The sequence below is a fragment of the Colias eurytheme genome, chromosome 19, assembly GCF_061535395.1.
Source record: "Colias eurytheme isolate Ceu_HAF_F1 chromosome 19, ilColEury1 Martin Lab GWU primary, whole genome shotgun sequence".
Classification (NCBI taxonomy): Eukaryota; Metazoa; Arthropoda; class Insecta; order Lepidoptera; family Pieridae; genus Colias; species Colias eurytheme.
The window spans coordinates 665271-683785 of NC_142998.1; the positions used below are offsets into that span (position 1 = coordinate 665271).

At 35.3% G+C, this 18515-nt stretch overlaps 2 protein-coding genes across 2 annotated transcripts in view; one reads left to right on the plus strand and one right to left on the minus strand.

The window, feature by feature from the left end:
• The window catches only part of LOC149899915 (alpha-galactosidase MYORG), a 40302-nt gene extending 38922 nt beyond the window's left edge, over positions 1-1380 (plus strand). The window contains exons 7-8 of the mRNA XM_090113251.1: positions 6-183; positions 636-1380. Of these exons, the coding sequence (XP_089969377.1) occupies positions 6-183; positions 636-775 (318 nt within the window). The 3' untranslated portion in view covers positions 776-1380. The remainder of the gene's footprint in view (positions 1-5; positions 184-635) is intronic.
• A 1643-nt stretch (positions 1381-3023) lies between these two features.
• The window catches only part of LOC149899919 (uncharacterized), a 104651-nt gene continuing 89159 nt past the window's right edge, over positions 3024-18515 (minus strand). The window contains exons 9-10 of the mRNA XM_090113364.1: positions 6290-18482; positions 3024-6183 (exon numbers count right to left, since the gene is read on the minus strand). Coding sequence (XP_089969490.1) covers positions 6014-6183; positions 6290-18482 — 12363 coding nt within the window. The 3' untranslated portion in view covers positions 3024-6013. The remainder of the gene's footprint in view (positions 6184-6289; positions 18483-18515) is intronic.

Sequence of the window (18515 nt, forward strand, 5' to 3'; positions counted from 1 at the left end):
TCCAGGTCACTCCCCTCTTCCTAAAATACAAGCGCGAAGCCCTAGAGGAGGGCCTGCCATTGGTGCGTCCGCTGTGGCTACGCGCGGAGGGCGAGGCGGCGCTGCAGGTGCGCGACGAGTTCGCTGTGGGGGGGGACATCGTGGTGGCGCCCGTGCTGCGGCGCGGTAGTACCGTGCGGGAGGGTGAGGATATACACACACACACTTAGTTAATAAGCGAGGTGTGCGGGAGGGTGAGGCTTGTTACTGTAGTTAGGTGATGTGAGAAGGTTTTGTTTGAACATCGTGGAGATGGGGATAGTAGTCTCCATGCAGATGGGGATAAACTATGAAGCTGTTTGTTCAGTAGTTGTCATTAATTAGATTTTTTAATCAAAATTATTTACACAAGCAGTAGCGAGATTCGAGCCTGCGTCTTTCGCCATATCGACACAAACCAAACTCTCGCATTGAGCAATTTTTTTTGTTCTTTTACATACTATTTATATTGACAATTCAACCTCCACCAGCAATATTATATTCATAATTCTTAAACTTGAACTTTATGATTGCATCATTAATGTAAATTATTTCATGTAAGAAATATGTTTAATAAATAAAATAAATAAAATAAAAAAATAATTTATATTTTCCAGTATACCTACCCAGTGGACTCTGGCAGGACGGCATCGACGGGTCCCTTCGGAAGGGCAATCGCTGGATGCACGAGTACAAAGTGCCGCTTGATAGAGTCGCCTACTTCATACGGAAACCTGATGATATGAGGTTCAAGTGATAAAAGAAAGAGGAAAAATCGGAATAAATAAAGTTGATAGTAAATGGATTTAGATGAAACACGGAAAAAAGTATAAAACTCGTCAATTTTTGATTTTTAATATGAATCATATTAAAAATTTATTAAGATCTAACTCGGCGGAATAAATAGGGAAAAAATAAAATTGGGGATAATAAAGTTGGATAGGATAGAAAAATATATTTCGGAGAACAATCCGCCATGTTTTTTTATGATTTCATTGTTAGTTAGTTACTTATAATATGGAAGAATCCGATATATTCACCAACGCTTAAAACTTTTGACTAATTTTATCAAGTTATACATTTTAGTTAAGTATATTTGTCAGATAAAGTGATAATTTATACATCTAACTTTTTAATTGTTAGACAATGTGGAATTGAGCTAGAGTAGTATTATTTATTAGATTTGAATGGATTCAAAGCCAAGTGATTTTAAAGTAAACATGGGACCATTTTTGTCTTTAAGTGTTCGTGAAGCTAGCTTAAAGTTTAAATAATAAAAATATCATTCATAACTACTAGGCTTTTTATAGGATTGATGTTTTTTTTCATTAATTATAACAACCTGTGTTTTGGAAATCGGGTTTGTATCTATTATTTTTAGGAATCGGATTATAATAATTAAAAAAGCATTCGACATCACTGCCTCAAGGAACCTATGCTATGTAGTTAGATAATGTAATAAATATTATAAACAGTATAATATTATTTTTATTATTCATTTATAACAAGCCAAATACGTAAACTAATTTATGTTTTTAGACATTAAGTGCCATCATAATTAAATATAAAAATGGTGTGTAATATTCCAATATTACGGATTAAAATACAAATTTGTAATATTAATTAAGTATTTATGTTTTAATATGATTTTCTACACGTATTCGTAAATAATATCTAGATAAAAGTCATTTACATTTTAAAAAATATTTTTGGACTTACGGAGCTTAAAATAATTTTATTGTTCAACCCATGGACGTATAAAAAAAGACGGACGGTATATCGCCTAAACATTGAGTGAAGCCTAGTAATGGCGGCGAAACATCCATGTGTGTGTGCCATGTTGCCATGGCAACAGTTGTCTTGATGACAATGGCGGCTGTATTTTTTTCTATAAATTTTGCCGTAATAATTTTGTCATTAAAACATAAAAGAAATAACTTGCTTCCCTGTGGAATGTAATCCCTTGTGTTTTGTTATTTAAAATTGTACTGTCGCGACACCATTTAACCACGCAAGACGGCATTTTAAATATTTTTTGTGAAACAGTGACGCAGTTAATCAGTCGGTAGTTCACGACGTAATGGCGGCCGACTAGCTTACTATGGTGAGAATGTGTGCGTGTTTATTGTCTTTACACGATCGCTAGCTTACTATGGTGGCTTCACGTTGTTTGTTCGTAATACGGCGTCCGTATTTTTTTATACGTCCATGGTTCAACCATTAAAATACCATGTGTATTAAAATATATTATGTTATAATGCCTTAATGTTAAGGTGACGCAATATTTTATTATTTTATTTCCTCTTGTTGTAAATCCGATCTAGTCTTACTTTAGATTTTTGTACAAACAATATTTTTATCAAATAGGGCTGTGTCTTATTTACTGCGTAATTGATGATACAATTGTGATTAATCAAGTATTAAATTAAAATAAATGTTTATTGATGTATTAATTGCAAATATGAAATCTATTTTTCTATAGTTCTAAATATAATAAAATAAAGTATAGTCGATAAGTTAATTGTTAATAATTTATATGTATTAGATAAATAATAATCATGTGCCAATGTTTTTGTGTAAATAAAATGATCGCTACAGTTTGTGTGTTTTATTTTATACTAGCTTTCCGCCCGTGGCTTCAGTCTTCACCCGCTTTGTCTAAAACCTAATAAATTATAATACTAAAACCTTTCTCTTGAATTTAAAAGAAACCGCATCATAATCCGTTGCTTAGTTTTAAAGATTTCAGCATACATAGGAATATAGGGACCGAGAAAGGGATTTTGTTTTATACTATGTAGTGATGTGTACCGATGTTTAAAAGACACAATCATAAATGGAGTACGTATAATAGTAAAAAGGTTCAGCAAATTGAAACTTTCTGTAATACATATTAACATATAATTGTAGTATTATGACTCAGTTAATAAACAATAAATGTTATGTAAGTGAACCTATTTTAAAATTCTGAGATGTGTGAGGTAGAGTTGAAATAAAAAGCACAATAATTTTTATAATTTTATTTACTTGAATCTCTTATACATCACCAAACACGCTGAATGGGGAATAGCGACGTGACTGATACAATGAATGGTTTATTTTTTTACCTTTTTAATTTACATAATATAATAATAGTTACAAATACCTAACATCCACATAGGGACTAATATCATTATTTAAATTATTAAACATGTTCAAACAGCACGTCACTGTGGAAATATCAAAAGAAATATCACTGAAACAATCAGTCCTCCTTACCATTAGCGTGTTAACCCTGAACAAGTCGACGACGGTCTATCGCCGACGTGCTCAGGTACAATACCCACCACATCAGGTTGTTAGCACCACATAAGCTTCCCCTATTATCCATAATATCTACAGGCCGATATTTACCTATCTACAAACAAGCCTCCCGCATATTACACAGAGTAGGAACCGAAACACATAACGTGATATGTTTCCGGTAATAAACCATCACGCGAAGCGATAGGAACGAAAGCCATATAATCACAAATTCAAATCACAATAAACAATACTATAAATTACGCGTAGTTTGGTCTTTAAAACATTTCAGAATTGTGAACATTAAATCCATCAAATTCTATTTATTATTAACATTATTATAGACAGTATAATAAATTTTGTAACAGCAGACAAAATTAACACACACGTCCGCAATAACGGTTAGAAAAATGCAACATTTAATAATTTCAATAATGATTTTACTTTCAGAGCTATTGATGTTCACTAAGCTGATACAATTCTTAATTAACAACATTTTATAATTCCTAATATTATGCATTAATTAGAGTTCTAGCTATTAAATACAATAGTAAATCTCAGGGCAGGCTTGTTAGCCAAAGAAATCTTAAAAATTGCCAAGAGGAAGGCTAAAAAACTAGCACTCTTAAAAGCATTCATCGTAAAATACTGATATATCATATTCTTTTTATTCAGAAAGCAATGAAAAGCTAATAGCCAAAGTTAAACAATAAATCGTCTATGATACTATTCAATGTAGGTAAGAAACCAAAATCAAGTGTAAATGCAATTTTTCGGAATGCTTGAAGTAGTTACGTAAATTAAGACGATATATCAGTACAGTACGATGCTCATTTATCCCATCACACCTAATTACACCTTCCTTGTCCATTCGTTTAAAAGCAACAATCATCCACACAAACCAACATGCAATATATAGCCGTATATGATAAAAATAAATCGCTATACGAACATAAAAAATAAATAGACATATAGTTAATTTATCGTTACGAATCTTCGTCATTAAGGTAAATACATTGTGCTGGTGCTTGAAATATTATACAGAATTTTTTCTATTTTAAAGGTAGTTTGGCAAAGAAAGCAATAGTAGAATTCCATTAGATTAGCTTATCGCTATGGATGACTTAAACGTAATTGACATAAAAGTTTATTTTTATTGGCAAAATGAAACAATGGAAACACTTCGGTCGACAACAGAAGTCGAGAGCGGGCCGAGTACAGCTTACGTCCTACACTAGACGGTAGTGTGATCACATTCGCGCGAACCATTCGTACAAAACATTCAATTTAAGGAATTTATCATTAAGTGGAATAGGTATATTATATCAATTATAAATATTTAATAACAAATTATTAATGTCAAAAATCAATACAAATAGGAACATATAATACTATTTATTTTATATATATTTGGGACTCGACTAGAAATTTAAATGTACAAAATCAAACATATTAATATTTACTTGTAAAAAAAGATTAACTTTAGAGTCACCGTAACATGAAAAAAACAACATCAAAACTATGTATCTAACAGATATAGATAAAAATCATATATCAACACAAAACTCAGCTGTAATTTTAGTAGTCCTAATAAACCATTTTATTTAATATGAATTAAGCTCTCTATCGTGTTAGGCTCATTTTGGTTTAGAGAGGCAAAAGTGGCGGTGAGTCGATGTAGCACATGACTACTGCAGCAGTGTCCGTAACCCTTGTACACAATACACATGAGAACGATTAACGCAGGCCTTTAAGCGTTCCTATGTAGTACAAAGTGTTATTCAATTAGTACTATTTTTGTGCAAAATCTAATTACTATCTAATTATTGAAAAAATTGAGGATTTTTTTTCAATCATCAGATAGCACTGGTTTATTATTTATTTTAAAGTTTACGAACCACTTTTGCCTTTCTAAACTTTAGAAACAATTATATTACTTCTATCAAACAATGAAGTGCAGAATGCACGTTGTCTTTTTAAGACATTATATATTTGACTTAGACTCTGGTCGTAAAAAATTATGTACTTCAGGTTATTTTAACAAATCAGTTTTCATCATCGCTTACAATAATCGTATCGATTACGATCACGTCCGTTTAAAGCTCGTGGCATAAATACTCCACGCATTTCATTATCATAATCTCTTTTAAAACTCACAATGCGATAGCAAAATAATTTCTCAAAAATTTAGATTTTTCGCACAAGCGGTGTTTTGGCTAAACAAAATGGACTGGTTATGCTAAAAATCGTATATAAAAGCACTACTGATTGTATAAGACCAAATTCAAAAATATTATCAGAAATATAAGATTTTAAATGGCATGTATTCATTTATGTCGCTACTAGAAAAGATTTTTAGAAAAAAATGGACGTTTTTGTTTTTAGGTCGAGATTCGTATTGGATGCGATCGAGTTCTTGTTTCACTAGGATCCATTCTTCGCTTATGCTTACACGTTAAGTTCAAATCGTGTTTTTGAGTAAATATTTATCTACAGCTTAAAAGAATTTCACAACAGTCTGTCTGTCTATCGTATATCACAAATATTGAATCTATTTGCAAACTATCTCATACGAAGTAGCGTCCTCGGGTGTGTGGCGCTTCTGAGTGTATTATTTCAAGTACAATATTTGATAATTGAATAATTACACTCAGAAGAAATCCAAAAGCAGAGGCTACTTCTTCGATGAGAAGGCTACAAATAGACCCGACACCTAGAACTCGAGTCTGTAAGCTGCACACGAAGTTTCATGGTCTTGAAGATTGATAGTGCATCGCGAGGCAGAAGGTGACAGATCTATTTTATATTTTTCGAGGGCTTCTTCGTTCTCAGCTACCCAGTAGCCGAGGACGTCTGTGTCATAAGTGGGAATAATTGTGACTTCTGGAAAAAAAAAATAGATTTAAAATTATACAAAAAAAAATTATAACTTTTGTAGTAACATATTTCATGACTTAATGATTAAACATGACGTTAATAATGGACATACCTAAGTCTTTATCTTCCCATGTTTTTTTAGCGTCCAATAGAGCATTGTATATTTCCTTCGACGGTTCGGTTCCGGAAAATACATAATATCGTGCTCGTACTCTTTTGAAAAATTCAATAGCAGAATAGTAAGAATTTCCATGATGCGGAACATAAGTTAAGTCCATATATATAGGCGCAGGAGATTTCTTCTTACTAGGAGATTCTGAACCGGTCTTAGCTTCCTTGCTCTTTTCTTGATTTATTTTATTTTTATTAGTAACCGAAGAATTCGTCACTAATTTCTTAGGAGTGCTTTTTCCATCAGAAGGCAGAATTGGGCTAGGCAGACCAAGCGGTTTTCCCCACGATTCAATTGGATCTTTGGTTGAGCCATGTCCCTTTGAATCTTTAGGTTTTTCTGACTTTTGTTCGTGGGGTGGAACTGATTTCTTTGAGTCTGACTTGAAATCCTTTAGAGAAACCACTGATTCTTCCATTTTTGAAGTTTGCTGCCCAGTAGGTGGAATTTCATGGTCAAGTTCATATTTCGCTGTTATACTTGAAATAACTGTCAAGCCACTAATCTTTTTGTGCTCTTCTATAGCTTTTTCAAACTGTTTATCGGCTTCTTTTAAAAATGAGGAGACTGATACGTCTTCACTGTCTTTAAATGTGTCAGAGTCTATTTTTTCATGTGTTAAAAAGTCATCTGTTACTTTTTTGATTGAAGGTTCTCCGGTATAAAATATATCAGTAGTTTTTGCTGACGTGCTCATTTCATAATCATCCCCTGGCAATTTTCCATAAATAGACATGGACATAGGATCATCTTGCTCTTTCTGTTTAGCATCTAATTCAAAACTAAGATTTGATCTTGGAGAGTGTGCTATTTGTGATTTAGTACTGCTGGGACTTGCCTGACCATCTTCATCACTATAGTACATCCCACTACTTTCTGTTCCCCATACGTGAGTAGCCGCTCTAGATTCTCTCGAACTTATATCTGAAGGCGGAGTTGACATACCTGGATGGTCTAAATCGTCACTAGCTGCTGAAGAACTTCGCATGTCTCCTGCCTTCGACGAATATTTAGAAAATGATTTTTCACTTTCACCAGTATCAATAATTTCTTCATATTCTTCTTTGAACTCGGAGATCGTAGTTTTTGTTGATTTTGTAGTTTTTGTGACTCCATCACTTCCTTTACTTACAGTAGTTGTTTCAACTGTGACTTTAACTTTTTCAGGGCTTATTACCTCCTTTGTTGTAACTACAGTAATAGTTTGTGTGATTTCGTTATCACCATCTTTAATTAATTTTGTAAAAGTTTCAGTTTCCGTGGTTATTTCCCCAACAGGTGACCGTTTCTTTCCTTTTGATTCTGTTTGATCAACTTTAATTTCTGCTGGAACTATTTTTAATTCCGCAACAACTGGTTTATCATCTTTCTTTAACTGTTCATTTCTTGATTCAGGAATTTTTTGTGTTAATTTCTCTTCTAGTTCCGGTGATAGGTCTTCAAACGAGGTTCCCATGGGTAAATAAACTATTTGTGTCCTGACGTCTTTTGTTGTTTCAATGGCCCCATCGTTTTTAATATTTTCAGTTACTGTTTCGGTAACTGTCTTAACTGCTGTTTCATTTGAATTTTTATTTTTTAGTTCTTCCTTGGTTATATAAGTAGTTACATGTTGTGTTACTTTTTCACCATCAATTGTTAGAATGTTTGTTTTTTTATCAACAAAGGATTTTGTTTTTCCCGTAGATATAAAACCTTCCAAAGCAGCTTGCAAGTCACTATCAGAAGCTTTTTGATATTCAGATATAGTTATTTTAACGTCCCTTGTTGTTTCTATGGAACCGTCTGGATATTCATCTTCAGTAATAGTTTCAACTGTTGTCCTCAAACGTCGGATATTTTTATCAGATGAGGCTAATGTTTCCCGTTTTGTATTAGTTGTAGTAGTGCGTTTTATAATCAAAGAATTTTGATGAATAATTTCGTTTTTAATATCGGATTCTTCTGACGTATCTTCTACAATTTCAGTATCCTCATAAATTTCAGCAGATTGTAAATCATCATCAGTAGGCGTTATTTCTGAATAAATATCTTCAATTAATACTTTTTCACTCTTTTTTGTTACAATTGTGCCATCAGGATACTGGTCTTCTACAGTAGTTCTAACTGTAGTTTTAGCTTTTCTTGAATAGGTTTTATTACTTTGGTATTGTTGTTTGATAGTCGTTATGGTTGTAGTCCTAGTTATTTCGATTCCATTTTCTAATAATTGTTCAGATTTGGAATCTGTTTCAGTATGTGGTTCACCGAATTCTGTATAGTCTGCAAAGTTGACATCCATTTTTTCTTTATCGAGTTCTGCAATTGATACTTTCACATCTTTCAACACTTCAATTGTTCCGTTAGGTAGCTCAGTTTCAGTAATAGTTTCTACCGTTATTTTGATTTTCTTTGTAGGTTCATTTGCCGAAGATATCATTTCTTTAGTTGTAGTTGTTGTTACTATTTGCTTAAGTAACTTTCCATCTTTAGTTACAAAATTTTCTTTGGTTTCTATATTCACATCTTTGTTGTCTTCATTTTCGATATTCGTGGAATCAAGCACTTTAGCTTTGCTTTCATCATCTTCACAAGAGCCTTCGAGTAATGTTATTTTGGGTTGAATCTTGGCAAAAAGTTCCAATGGTTCATCTGTTATAGATACTTTTTCGCTTGTTTTTGAAACGATAGAACCATCGGGGTACTCATCTTCGGTAACTTCCTTTGTAGTAGTTTTTGTTCTCCTAATGTTTGTTTCTATATTGTTAAAGTATTGTTTAATTATAGTTACAGTTCTTATCCTCTTAATGGTTTCACCATTCACAACAATAGTTTCATAGTATTTTTTGCATTCTTCTTGAGGATCCTTCTCTGCAGTAAAGCCTTCAAAGCTTTGTGTGTCGTCATCACTTTGATAGTCTGAAATAGAAACCTTTACATCTCTTGTAACCTCAACAATACCTTCCGGTAACATAGATTCAGTGACAGTTTCAACCGTTGTTTTTATTTTTTTTCTTAACTTATCAATTGATGATAAAATTTCTTTAGTCGTTGTTATTGTTACGATCTGCTGAGCATTTTGTCCATTTATAATTATGCTTTTTTCTTGCTTTTCTGTATTTACTTGTTTGTCTTCTAGTATTGTAAAATCTTTTAATTCTACACTATCTAGAAGATCAGGTGCGCTGAGGTCTATAACAGATATACTACTATCTACTTTTGTATTGGAAGAACCATCAGGATATTGGTCAGTCGTAGTCACAGTCGTAAGGGTTTTCATTTTTTTTACATGCCCTTCAGTATCAGCATATTTAGTTTTAATTACTTTTGTGGTAATTGTTCTCTTAATTGACATACCCTCTTCAAATATATTTTCGACTTTTGTGGAAACATTTTCTTCTGGATCTTCATATATATTTAGGCCATCAATAATTTTTTCAATATTATTACTTCCATCAGTAGTTAATTCTTCAGTTCTTACTTCTACCTTCTTCTGTATATCCTTGGAACCGTCAGGCTTTTCTTTACAAATATTTGTCTCAATTGTTGTTTTTATAACTTTTTTATTATCTTCTACTCTTAATGTTTCTTTTTTAGTAACTGTTGTTATTGTTTCTACTACATCAATACCATTTTCTTTAATTACACGTTTACTTACATCCGTGTCTATAGTTGTATCTTCAACATTATCATGATCATCAGTTTCCCACTGGGCTTCTTGGGTTTTATATTTTCGTTTTGGTTCCTTATCTTCCTCATAGCCACTTGATTCCGTTTGGTGACTCTCATCTCGAGATCCTATGCTGTCTTTGTCCACGGTGTCGTCTTTAGTTAAAATATCCATTTGAGATGTAGATCTAAGACTAGAAGAACATTCAGATAATAATGTTTGAGTGTCCTTTGTTGTGGTTGTAGAGCCATCTGAACTTCTACTCAAAGTTGTCGTTTCTATAGTTGTTTTAACGTTTTGTGGAGTTCCATCCTCTTTGGAAATTATTTCTTTTGTTGTTACAGTTGTTATTGTTTGGGTAACAACATTTTCACCTTCTTTTATTATCTTTGTGACAGTATCAGTTTCCGTCTTGATTTTGCCTACGGTTTGCGTTAGAGCTTGTATATCAGAACTATCATCACTCTCTGTCGTACTTCTAATGGTCTTCGGTACCTTTTCTGTCGATGTAGAAATTTTTTGTGTAAGGACGTCCTCGCCAACGTGTACAATTTTTGTAATTGTCTCTTCACTACCCTCTGATTTATCATATGAAATCTCGCTCTGAACCCCATCGCTCATTTTAACGTCATAAAAAGCACTGGGAGTCTTCGGAAGAGGACTGACAGGTACAGTTGGTGGTGTAGACACTCTGTCAATTTCCGAATGAACTACTAAGGATTCAGTACTTTCAGTTTTAATGCCTTGCTGTATAATATCATCAGTAAATGCTTTTTTAATGGACTCCATTAATTGTACAGCATCTTCTGAATTGTCAGTCACCATTTGTGTGGGTGGTATTCGGTCTTGCTCTATTTTATCCGATTTTTGTAGATGTTTTTCCAATTGTTTTGCTGTCTTGGTGCTCGTTGTTTTCTTATCTTTTTCTGTACTTTCAAAACTATATTTTTCTTCTAAGCTAACTTCCTTGGACACGTCTTCAGAGCTACTATAAGATATTGTGCTTTCAGTTAAGACATCGGATGATGATTTAATTATTTTCGTTTCTTTTTCAATTTTTGCATTTATTTCACCGCTGATAGAATCTTCTAATGTATGCTTTTGTTGCTGGTATAGGCTCCTAGACATAAGGTCGTGGTCCTCGGGTAGACTTCCCTTACTATCGAATATTTTGTGTTTCTCTAAGAGGTCGCCATTTGTTTGACCATTAAACTGTATTTTTCCTTGATCAATTGGTAATTCAAATTGCTTAATTATATCTAACTTTTCCGTTGGGGTGATTACTTCATCAAATGTTGAAGTATCTTCGGCTTTGCTAAACACAATATTTCCATCAGGATATTCATCCTCCGTCAAACATCTTTTGACAATAACAGTTTTTTTAATATTCTCTGATAAATTAACAAAGTATTGAGTAATTGTGGTAATTGTTCTTTTTCTTTTTAAGCATATGCTATTTTCAGTTATTGATTCTTTAAGAACATTCGTATCGGTTTTCATTTTACCAAATGATTTAAATCCATGTTGCTTCAAATTATCCGAAATCAATTCAATTTCGGAAGGCATATCGAATGTAGAAGTTTCAAACTTAGTTGATTCTAAAACCGTCCCTCTTAGTGATGATGTGTCTAGTTCTAAAGGTTCTTTTTGGAAAGACTTCTCTTTATCTTCAACAGATTGTTTAACTGGGCTTGATTCCTTACCATAGGGTTGCTCTAATTCATCAATTACCTTTTTAACGGGACGAGGTTCTTTTTCGACACGTTTTTCTTTATCATCAACTGTTTCTTTAACAGGGCTTGGCTCCCTTTCAGTTGGTTGTTCTAATTTATCACTAACCTTTTTAACGAGAATCGGTTCCTTATCGAAAAATTTCCCTTTGTCCGCAACTGATTCTTTAACAGGGCTTGGCTCCTTACCAGTTGGTTGCTCTAATTTATCAATTGTATCCTTAACGGGGCTAGGTTCCTTTTCGAAAGGTTTTGCTTTTTCATCAACTTTTTCTTTAACAGGACTTGGGACCTTACTGGTCAGTTTTTCTGATTTGTCAGTTACCTCTTTAACGGGGCTAGGTTCTTTTTCGAAAGGCTTTTCTTTATCATCAACTGTTCCTTTAACCGGACTTGGCTCCTTATCGGTTGATTTCTCTAATTTGTCAGCAAACTCTTTAACGGGGCTAGGTTCTTTTTCGAAAGGTTTTGCTTTGTCATCAGCAATTTCTTTAACAGGACTTTGCTCCTTGCTGATTGGTTTTTCTGATGTGTCAATTGTCTCCTTAACGGGACTAGGTTCTTTTTCTATAACTGGACTTGGATCCTTACCAGTTGTTTTCTCTGATTTATCAACTGCCTCCTTTACGGGGCTAGGTTCCTTTTCGAAAGGCTTTTCTTTGTCATCAACGATTTCTTTAACAGGACTTGGCTCCTTACTGGTTGGTTGCGCTAATTTATCAAGTGTCTCCTTAACGGGGCTAGGTTTTGCTTTTTCATCAACTGTTTCTTTAACAGGACTTAACTCCTTATCAGTTGGTTTCTCTAATTTGTCACCAACCTCTTTAACGGGGCTAGGTTCTTTTTCGAAAGGTTTTGCTTTGAAATCAGCGGTTTCTTTAACCGTACTTGGCTCCTTTTCAGTTGGTTTCTCTAATTGGTCAGCAACCTCTTTAACGGGGCTAGGTTCTTTTTCGGAAGGTTTTGCTTTGTCATCAGCGGTTTCTTTAACAAGAATTGGCTCCTTACTGATTGGTTTTTCTAATTTATCAATTGTCGTCTTAACGGAGCTAGGTTCTTTTTCGAAAGGCTTTTCTTTTTCATCAGCTGTTTCTTTTACAGGACTTGGCTCCTTTTCAATTTGTTTTTCTAATTTAACAACTGTCTCCTTAACATGAACAGGTTCTTTTTCAAAAGGTTTTGCTTTTTCATCGGCAACTTCTTTAACAGGACTTGGCACCTTGCTGATTGGCTTTTCTGAGGTGTCAATTGTCTCCTTAACGGGACTAGGTTCTTTTTCTTTAACTGGACTTGGTTCCTTACCAGTTGGTTTCTCTGATTTATCAATTGCCTCCATTACGGTACTTGGTTCCTTTTCGAAAGGCTTTGCTTTTTCATCAACTGTTTCTTTAACAGGACTTGGCTCCTTGCTGATCGGTTTTTCTGATGTTTCAATTGTCTCTTTAACGGGACTAGGTTCGTTTTCTATAACTGGACTTGGTTCCTTACCAGTTGGTTTCTCTGATTTATCAATTGCCTCCTTAACGGGGCTAGGTTCCTTTTCAAAAGGTTTTTCTTTGTCATCAAAGGTTTCTTTAACAGGACTTGGCTCTTTTTCAATTGGTTTTTCTAATTTGTCAGCAACCTCTTTAACGGGGCTAGGTTCTTTTTCGAAAGGTTTTGCTTTGTCATCAGCAATTTCTTTAACAGGACTTGGCTCCATGCTGATTGGTTTTTCTGATGTGTCAATTGTCTCCTTAACGGGACTAGGTTCTTTTTCTATAACTGGACTTGGATCCTTACCAGTTGGTTTCTCTGATTTCTCAACTGCCTCCTTTACGGGGCTAGATTCCTTTTCGAAAGGCTTTTCTTTGTCATCAACGATTTCTTTAACAGGACTTGGCTCCTTACTGGTTGGTTGCGCTAAGTTATCAAGTGTCTCCTTAACGGGGCTAGGTTCTTTTTCGAAAGGTTTTGCTTTTTCATCAACTGTTTCTTTAAAAGGACTTGGCTCCTTATCAGTTGGTTTCTCTAATTTGTCAGCAACGTCTTTAACGGGGCTAGGTTCTTTTTCGAAAGGTTTTGCTTTGTCATCAGCGGTTTCTTTAACAGGACTTGGCTCCTTACTGATTGGTTTTTCTAATTTATCAATTGTCTCCTTAACAGGACTAGGTTCTTTATCGAAAGGTTTTGCTTTGTCATCAGCAGTTTCTTTAACAGGACTTGGCTCCTTGCTTATCGGTTTTTCTGATGTTTCAACTGTCTCCTTAACGGGACTAGGTTCTTTTTCTATAACTGGACTTGGTTCCTTACCAGTTGGTTTCTCTGATTTATCAATTGCCTCCTTTACGGGGCTAGGTTCCTTTTCGAAAGGTTTTGCTTTTTCATCAACTGCTTCTTTAACAGGACTTGGCTCCTTATCAGTTGGTTTCTCTAATTTGTCAGCAACCTCTTTAACGGGACTAGATTCTTTTTCGAAAGGCTTTTCTTTTTCATCGACTGTTGGTTTAACAGGACTTGGCTCCTTATCAGTTGGTTTCTCTAATTTGTCAGCAACCTCTTTAACGGGGCTAGATTCTTTTTTGAAAGGCTTTTCTTTTTCATCGACTGTTTCTTTAACAGGACTTGGCTCCTTATCAGTTGGTTTCTCTAATTTATCAGCAACCTCTTTAACGGGGCTAGGTTCTTTTTCGAAAGGCTTTTCTTTTTCATTGACTGTTGCTTTAACAGGACTTGGCTCCTTATCAGTTGGTTTCTCTAATTTGTCAGCAACGTCTTTAACGGGGCTAGGTTCTTTTTCGAAAGGTTTTGCTTTGTCATCAGCGGTTTCTTTAACAGGACTTGGCTCCTTACTGATTGGTTTTTCTAATTTATCAATTGTCTCCTTAACAGGACTAGGTTCTTTATCGAAAGGTTTTGCTTTGTCATCAGCAGTTTCTTTAACAGGACTTGGCTCCTTGCTTATCGGTTTTTCTGATGTTTCAACTGTCTCCTTAACGGGACTAGGTTCTTTTTCTACAACTGGACTTGGTTCCTTACCAGTTGGTTTCTCTGATTTATCAATTGCCTCCTTTACGGGGCTAGGTTCCTTTTCGAAAGGTTTTGCTTTTTCATCAACTGCTTCTTTAACAGGACTTGGCTCCTTATCAGTTGGTTTTTCTGATTTGTCAGTAACCTCTTTAACGGAGCTAGGTTCTTTTTCGAAAGGCTTTTCTTTATCATCAACTGTTCCTTTAACCGGACTTGGCTCCTTATCGGTTGATTTCTCTAATTTGTCAGCAAACTCTTTAACGGGGCTAGGTTCTTTTTCGAAAGGTTTTGCTTTGTCATCAGCAATTTCTTTAACAGGACTTGGCTCCTTGCTGATTGGTTTTTCTGATGTGTCAATTGTCTTCTTAACGGGACTAGGTTCTTTTTCTATAACTGGACTTGGATCCTTACCAGTTGGTTTCTCTGATTTATCAACTGCCTCCTTTACGGGGCTAGGTTCCTTTTCGAAAAGCTTTTCTTTGTCATCAACGATTTCTTTAACAGGACTTGGCTCCTTACTGGTTGGTTGCGCTAATTTATCAAGTGTCTCCTTAACGGGGCTAGGTTTTGCTTTTTCATCAACTGTTTCTTTAACAGGACTTAACTCCTTATCAGTTGGTTTCTCTAATTTGTCACCAACCTCTTTAACGGGGCTAGGTTCTTTTTCGAAAGGTTTTGCTTTGAAATCAGCGGTTTCTTTAACCGTACTTGGCTCCTTTTCAGTTGGTTTCTCTAATTGGTCAGCAACCTCTTTAACGGGGCTAGGTTCTTTTTCGGAAAGTTTTGCTTTGTCATCAGCGGTTTCTTTAACAAGACTTGGCTCCTTACTGATTGGTTTTTCTAATTTATCAATTGTCGTCTTAACGGAGCTAGGTTCTTTTTCGAAAGGCTTTTCTTTTTCATCAGCTGTTTCTTTTACAGGACTTGGCTCCTTTTCAATTTGTTTTTCTAATTTAACAACTGTCTCCTTAACATGAACAGGTTCTTTTTCAAAAGGTTTTGCTTTTTCATCGGCAACTTCTTTAACAGGACTTGGCACCTTGCTGATTGGCTTTTCTGAGGTGTCAATTGTCTCCTTAACGGGACTAGGTTCTTTTTCTTTAACTGGACTTGGTTCCTTACCAGTTGGTTTCTCTGATTTATCAATTGCCTCCATTACGGTACTTGGTTCCTTTTCGAAAGGCTTTGCTTTTTCATCAACTGTTTCTTTAACAGGACTTGGCTCCTTGCTGATTGGTTTTTCTGATGTTTCAATTGTCTCCTTAACGGGACTAGGTTCATTTTCTATAACTGGACTTGGTTCCTTACCAGTTGGTTTCTCTGATTTATCAATTGCCTCCTTTACGGGGCTAGGTTCCTTTTCGAAAGGTTTTTCTTTGTCATCAAAGGTTTCTTTAACAGGACTTGGCTCTTTTTCAATTGGTTTTTCTAATTTGTCAGCAACCTCTTTAACGGGGCTAGGTTCTTTTTCGAAAGGTTTTGCTTTGTCATCAGCAATTTCTTTAACAGGACTTGGCTCCTTGCTGATTGGTTTTTCTGATGTGTCAATTGTCTCCTTAACGGGACTAGGTTCTTTTTCTATAACTGGACTTGGATCCTTACCAGTTGGTTTCTCTGATTTCTCAACTGCCTCCTTTACGGGGCTAGGTTCCTTTTCGAAAGGCTTTTCTTTGTCATCAACGATTTCTTTAACAGGACTTGGCTCCTTACTGGTTGGTTGCGCTAATTTATCAAGTGTCTCCTTAACGGGGCTAGGTTCTTTTTCGAAAGGTTTTGCTTTTTCATCAACTGTTCCTTTAACAGGACTTGGCTCCTTATCAGTTGGTTTCTCTAATTTGTCAGCAACGTCTTTAACGGGGCTAGGTTCTTTTTCGAAAGGTTTTGCTTTGTCATCAGCGGTTTCTTTAACAGGACTTGGCTCCTTACTGATTGGTTTTTCTGATGTTTCAACTGTCTCCTTAACGGGACTAGGTTCTTTTTCTTTAACAGGACTTGGCTCCTTATCAGTTGGTTTCTCTAATTTGTCAGCAACCTCTTTATCGGGGCTAGATTCTTTTTCGAAAGACTTTTCTTTTTCATCGCCTGTTTCTTTAACAGGACTTGGCTCCTTATCAGTTGGTTTCTCTAATTTGTCAGCAACCTCTTTAACGGGGCTAGATTCTTTTTCGAAAGGCTTTTCTTTTTCATCGACTGTTTCTTTAACAGGACTTGGCTCCTTATCAGTTGGTTTCTCTAATTTATCAGCAACCTCTTTAACGGGGCTAGGTTCTTTTTCGAAAAGCTTTTCTTTTTCATCGACTGTTGCTTTAACAGGACTTGGCTCCTTATCAGTTGGTTTCTCTAATTTCTCAGCAACGTCTTTAACGGGGCTAGGTTCTTTTTCGAAAGGTTTTGCTTTGTCATCAGCGGTTTCTTTAACAGGACTTGGCTCCTTACTGATTGGTTTTTCTAATTTATCAATTGTCTCCTTAACAGGACTAGGTTCTTTATCGAAAGGTTTTGCTTTGTCATCAGCAGTTTCTTTAACAGGACTTGGCTCCTTGCTTATCGGTTTTTCTGATGTTTCAACTGTCTCCTTAACGGGACTAGGTTCTTTTTCTATAACTGGACTTGGTTCCTTACCAGTTGGTTTCTCTGATTTATCAATTGCCTCCTTTACGGGGCTAGGTTCCTTTTCGAAAGGTTTTGCTTTTTCATCAACTGCTTCTTTAACAGGACTTGGCTCCTTATCAGTTGGTTTCTCTAATTTGTCAGCAACCTCTTTAACGGGACTAGATTCTTTTTCGAAAGGCTTTTCTTTTTCATCGACTGTTGGTTTAACAGGACTTGGCTCCTTATCAGTTGGTTTCTCTAATTTGTCAGCAACCTCTTTAACGGGGCTAGATTCTTTTTCGAAAGGCTTTTCTTTTTCATCGACTGTTTCTTTAACAGGACTTGGCTCCTTATCAGTTGGTTTCTCTAATTTGTCAGCAACCTCTTTATCGGGGCTAGATTCTTTTTCGAAAGACTTTTCTTTTTCATCGCCTGTTTCTTTAACAGGACTTGGCTCGTTATCAGTTGGTTTCTCTAATTTGTCAGCAACCTCTTTAACGGGGCTAGATTCTTTTTCGAAAGGCTTTTCTTTTTCATCGACTGTTTCTTTAACAGGACTTGGCTCCTTATCAGTTGGTTTCTCTAATTTATCAGCAACCTCTTTAACGGGGCTAGGTTCTTTTTCGAAAGGCTTATCTTTTTCATCGACTGTTGCTTTAACAGGACTTGGCTCCTTATCAGTTGGTTTCTCTAATTTGTCAGCAACGTCTTTAACGGGGCTAGGTTCTTTTTCGAAAGGTTTTGCTTTTTCATCAGCGGTTTCTTTAACAGGACTTGGCTCCTTACTGATTGGTTTTTCCAATTTATCAATTGTCTCCTTAACAGGACTAGGTTCTTTATCGAAAGGTTTTGCTTTGTCATCAGCAGTTTCTTGAACAGGACTTGGCTCCTTGCTTATCGGTTTTTCTGATGTTTCAACTGTCTCCTTAACGGGACTAGGTTCTTTTTCTTTAACAGGACTTGGCTCCTTACTAGTTGGTTGCACTAATTTATCAAATGTCTCCTTAACGGGGCTAGGTTCTTTTTCGAAGGGTTTTGCTTTTTCATCAATGGTTTCGTTAACAGGACTTGGCTCCTTGCTTATCGGTTTTTCTGATGGTTCAACTGTCTCCTTAACGGGACTAGGTTCTTTTTCTATAACTGGACTTGGTACCTTACCAGTTGGTTTCTCTGATTTATCAATTGA